Below are 5000 nucleotides of genomic sequence, written 5' to 3'. Positions count from 1 at the left end.
CAGTCTAGTACCCGCACTCTTTTACTATGAAGCCACGTTGATGTCACACGTGGCTTGGCATTGTCTTGCTGAAATAAGCAGGGGCGTCCATGGTAACGTTGCTTGGATGGCAACATATGTTGCTCCAAAACCTGTATGTACCTTTCAGCATTAATGGTGCCTTCACAGATGTGTAAGTTACCCATGTCTTGGGCACTAATACACCCCCATACCATCACACATGCTGCCTTTTACACTTTGCGCCTATAACAATCCGGATGGTTCTTTTCCTCTTTGGTCCGGAGGACACGACGTCCACAGTTTCCAAAAAACAATTTGAAATGTGGACTCGTCAGACCACAGAACACTTTTCCACTTTGTATCAGTCCATCTTAGATGAGCTCAGGCCCAGCGAAGCCGACGGCGTTTCTGGGTGTTGTTGATAAACGGTTTTCGCCTTGCATAGGAGAGTTTTAACTTGCACTTACAGATGTAGCGACCAACTGTAGTTACTGACAGTGGTTTTCTGAAGTGTTCCTGAGCCCATGTGGTGATATCCTTTACACACTGATGTCGCTTGTTGATGCAGTACAGCCTGAGGGATGGAAGGTCACGGGCTTAGCTGCTTACGTGCAGTGATTTCTCCAGATTCTCTGAACCCTTTGATGATATTACAGAGCGTAGATGGTGAAATCCCTAAATTCCTTGCAATAGCTGGTTGAGAAAGGTTTTTCTTAAACTGTTCAACAATTTGCTCAGGCATTTGTTGACAAAGTGGTGACCCTCGCCCCATCCTTGTTTGCGAATGACTGAGCATTTCATGGAATCTACTTGTATACCCAATCATGGCACCCACCTGTTCCCAATTAGCCTGCACACCTGTGGGATGTTCCAAATAAGTGTTTGATGAGCATTCCTCAACTTTATCAGTATTTATTGCCACCTTTCCCAACTTCTTTGTCACGTGTTGCTGGCATCAAATTCTAAAGTTAATGAGTATTTGCACAAGAACATCAAATATGTTGTCTTTGTCGCATATTCAACTGAATATGGCTTGAAAAGGATTTGCAAATCATTGTATTCCGTTTATATTTACATCTAACACAATTTCCCAACTCATATGGAAACGGGGTTTGTAATATGATTTTTCAAATATTTAATGCATGTCCTGTATATTATTGTGTTTTGAGTGTATTTTACATTTCGATAACATTGTTTTTAATATATATGTGGTAGAGCGCCCGTGCCAGCAACTTGAGGTTTCCATGTTCGATACCCGCTTCCGCCATCCTAGTCACCACCGTCGTGTCCTTGGGCAAGACACTTTACCCACCTTCTCCCAGTGCCAACCACACTGGTTTGAATCTAGTTTAAAGATGTAGATAATGGCTTTCACTATGTGAAGCGCATTAAGTCACTAGAGAAAAGCGCTTTATAAATATAATTCACTTCACTTAACAAATGCCTTAAATCTAAATTAAAAAAAAGTCTAATACACGTTAAAGTAGCAATGATAGTCACACACACACTAGGTGTGGTGAAATTATTTTCTGCATTTGACCGATCCCCTTGATCACCCCCTTGGAGGTGAGGGGAGCAGTGAGCAGCAGCAGTGGCCACGCCCGGCAATCATTTTTGGTGATTTAACCCCCAATTCCAACCCTTGATGCTGAGAGCCAAGCAGGGAGGTAGAGGCTCCCATTTTATAGTCTTTGCTATGACTCACAACCTACCCGTCTCAGGGCGAACACTCTAACCACAAACCACGTGGTGCAGAAACTGGGAAATAACGACGAAGATGTTTGTGTCTTTTCAATCTGCAAGGGGAGATCAGACGTCAGCCGAAGCCTACCTCACGGTGCTGCCCCGAGGAATGGAGTGCGTGGTCTTCAGCATCGACGGCTCCTTTGCTGCCAGCGTGTCAATCATGGGCAGCGATCCCAAGGTCCGCCCCGGTGCTGTGGATGTAGTCAGGTCTGTTGGTTTACTAACTGGACACTTCCTTATACCCAGGACATGTTTCAAATCCTGACTTTACAAATAGGAAAGGGAGACGACCACATACACTACAGGTAAAAGCCAGTAAATTAGAATATTTTGAAAAACTTGATTTATTTCAGTAATTGCATTCAAAAGGTGTAACTTGTACATTATATTTATTCATTGCACACAGACTGATGCATTCAAATGTTTATTTCATTTAATTTTGATGATTTGAAGTGGCAACAAATGAAAATCCAAAATTCCGTGTGTCACAAAATTAGAATATTACTTAAGGCTAATACAAAAAAGGGATTTTTTAGAAATGTTGGCCAACTGAAAAGTATGAAAATGAAAAATATGAGCATGTACAATACTCAATACTTGGTTGGAGCTCCTTTCGCCTCAATTACTGCGTTAATGCGGCGTGGCATGGAGTCGATGAGTTTCTGGCACTGCTCAGGTGTTATGAGAGCCCAGGTTGCTCTGATAGTGGCCTTCAACTCTTCTGCGTTTTTGGGTCTGGCATTCTGCATCTTCCTTTTCACAATACCCCACAGATTTTCTATGGGGCTAAGGTCAGGGGAGTTGGCGGGCCAATTTAGAACAGAAATACCATGGTCCATAAACCAGGCACGGGTAGATTTTGCGCTGTGTGCAGGCGCCAAGTCCTGTTGGAACTTGAAATCTCCATCTCCATAGAGCAGGTCAGCAGCAGGAAGCATGAAGTGCTCTAAAACTTGCTGGTAGACGGCTGCGTTGACCCTGGATCTCAGGAAACAGAGTGGACCGACACCAGCAGATGACATGGCATCCCAAACCATCACCCAACCATGCAAATTTTGCATTTCCTTTGGAAATCGAGGTCCCAGAGTCTGGAGGAAGACAGGAGAGGCACAGGATCCACGTTGCCTGAAGTCTAGTGTAAAGTTTCCACCATCAGTGATGGTTTGGGGTGCCATGTCATCTGCTGGTGTCGGTCCACTCTGTTTCCTGAGATCCAGGGTCAACGCAGCCGTCTACCAGCAAGTTTAAGAGCACTTCATGCTTCCTGCTGCTGACCTGCTCTATGGAGATGGAGATTTCAAGTTCCAACAGGACTTGGCGCCTGCACACAGCGCAAAATCTACCCGTGCCTGGTTTACCGACCATGGTATTTCTGTTCTAAATTGGCCCGCCAACTCCCCTGACCTTAGCCCCATAGAAAATCTGTGGGGTATTGTGAAAAGGAAGATGCAGAATGCCAGACCCAAAAACGCAGAAGAGTTGAAGGCCACTATCAGAGCAACCTGGGCTCTCATAACACCTGAGCAGTGCCAGAAACTCATCGACTCCATGCCACGCCGCATTAACGCAGTAATTGAGGCAAAAGGAGCTCCAACCAAGTATTGAGTATTGTACATGCTCATATTTTTCATTTTCATACTTTTCAGTTGGCCAACATTTCTAAAAAATCCCTTTTTTGTATTAGCCTTAAGTAATATTCTAATTTTGTGACACACGGAATTTTGGATTTTCATTTGTTGCCACTTCAAATCATCAAAATTAAATGAAATAAACATTTGAATGCATCAGTCTGTGTGCAATGAATAAATATAATGTACAAGTTACACCTTTTGAATGCAATTACTGAAATAAATCAAGTTTTTCAAAATATTCTAATTTACTGGCTTTTACCTGTATATTGTGGATGATCGTATGCGTTGAAATGGATGAAGCACAACTATGTGGTTTCTCCTTGCAGTATTTCCATCATGGATGTTTCTGCACAGGCACTGGCAAGACCTGGGCTACCTGATCATCTACATCACGGGTCGTCCTGACATGCAGAAACAGCGCGTGGTGCCCTGGCTGTCACAGCACAACTTTCCTCACGGCATGATCTTCTTCTCCGAGGGTTTGGTTCACGATCCCCTGCGACAGAAGACAATCTTCCTCCGGAACCTCATACAGGAGGTAAACCTTCTATTGTAGTTGAGTGGTGAGACAACTTTTATGCCGGAGGGAAACTTTTTGGTTTTAAAAAGCAACAAATGGATCGGGCCATTTTGAAGTCGGGTTAGTAGCATGTTTAACCGTACGATGATCAAAACAGTGTAAAAAAATGATTGTAAGATTTGGGCAAAAAATCTTGACCAACATCGAATCCTTCAAAAACTCAAGTAGCAGTTCTGTAGTTGTACACTTGGTGATTTGGCTTGCATTAGTTAAGTTGTGTTGGGCCAAGAAAGAAAGTGAGCCTCATGTGGCCCACGAGCCATACTTTGCTTACCCTGTTCTGGTCCAATCACTGTCATGCAGTTTTGGTCTAAACTGCATCTCATTATGTCTTCTGTGTCAGTGTCACATTAAGATCAACTCTGCTTATGGATCAATGAAGGACATCTCTGTTTACAACATGCTCGGCCTCGGCCCGTCACAGATTCATATTGTGGGCAGACCTTCAAAGAAGTACCAGAACCAGTGCCAGGTAGGCAATTTGGGGTTTTATTGCATATCTCTTGAATGGTTTTTTGTTTTCATGTGCTTCAGATTTGTCCCTAATCCTCTACCTTCATCCTGCCGTGTCTAGTTCTTGAGTGAGGGCTATGCAGCACACCTCTCCACTCTCCAATTTGGGCACAGAGCCCGGCCCAAAAAATCCCCCTCGGTTCGCATGGTTCTCAGGAAAGGCTCCTTTGGGCTCACCGCCAAGCCAGACTTCCTGTGCAAGCGCACCCACCTGCGCAGGACTATGTCGGTCCAGCAGCCCGACCCGCCCTGCACACCCAACCCAAAGCCCGAGCGAGCCCAGAGCCAACCTGAGTCGGATAAGGACCACCTCGGAGGGGGAGGCAGCGGCGCGGGGGGACATGGCGTTTGGGGACGAGCCTCGATGCATCGCGGAGACACGACGCCCTGACGTCGGACAACGCGAAGCATTGAACACTGGAAGATTGAGGAAAGTGAAAGGATTGATGCCGAGGTTAGATCTTTTTTTTTTTGTGGAAAATGAAACTCCTCGTAATGAAGTCCAATACAAGAGTCGTAACACAAATGCT

At 44.8% G+C, this 5000-nt stretch overlaps 1 protein-coding gene across 1 annotated transcript in view; it reads left to right on the top strand.

Moving 5' to 3' along the window:
- The window catches only part of pitpnm3 (PITPNM family member 3), a 330161-nt gene that overhangs the window by 325087 nt on the left and 74 nt on the right, over positions 1-5000 (top strand). The window contains exons 16-19 of the mRNA XM_061973214.1: positions 1804-1953; positions 3732-3915; positions 4301-4429; positions 4532-5000. The exon at positions 4532-5000 is cut by the window's right edge and continues 74 nt beyond it. Coding sequence (XP_061829198.1) covers positions 1804-1953; positions 3732-3915; positions 4301-4429; positions 4532-4861 — 793 coding nt within the window. The 3' untranslated portion in view covers positions 4862-5000. The remainder of the gene's footprint in view (positions 1-1803; positions 1954-3731; positions 3916-4300; positions 4430-4531) is intronic.

The sequence above is a fragment of the Nerophis lumbriciformis genome, linkage group LG17, assembly GCF_033978685.3.
Source record: "Nerophis lumbriciformis linkage group LG17, RoL_Nlum_v2.1, whole genome shotgun sequence".
NCBI lineage: Eukaryota > Metazoa > Chordata > Actinopteri > Syngnathiformes > Syngnathidae > Nerophis > Nerophis lumbriciformis.
The sequence above is the reverse complement of the archived record's forward strand: the minus strand, read 5'-3'. Positions and strand labels throughout refer to the sequence as shown.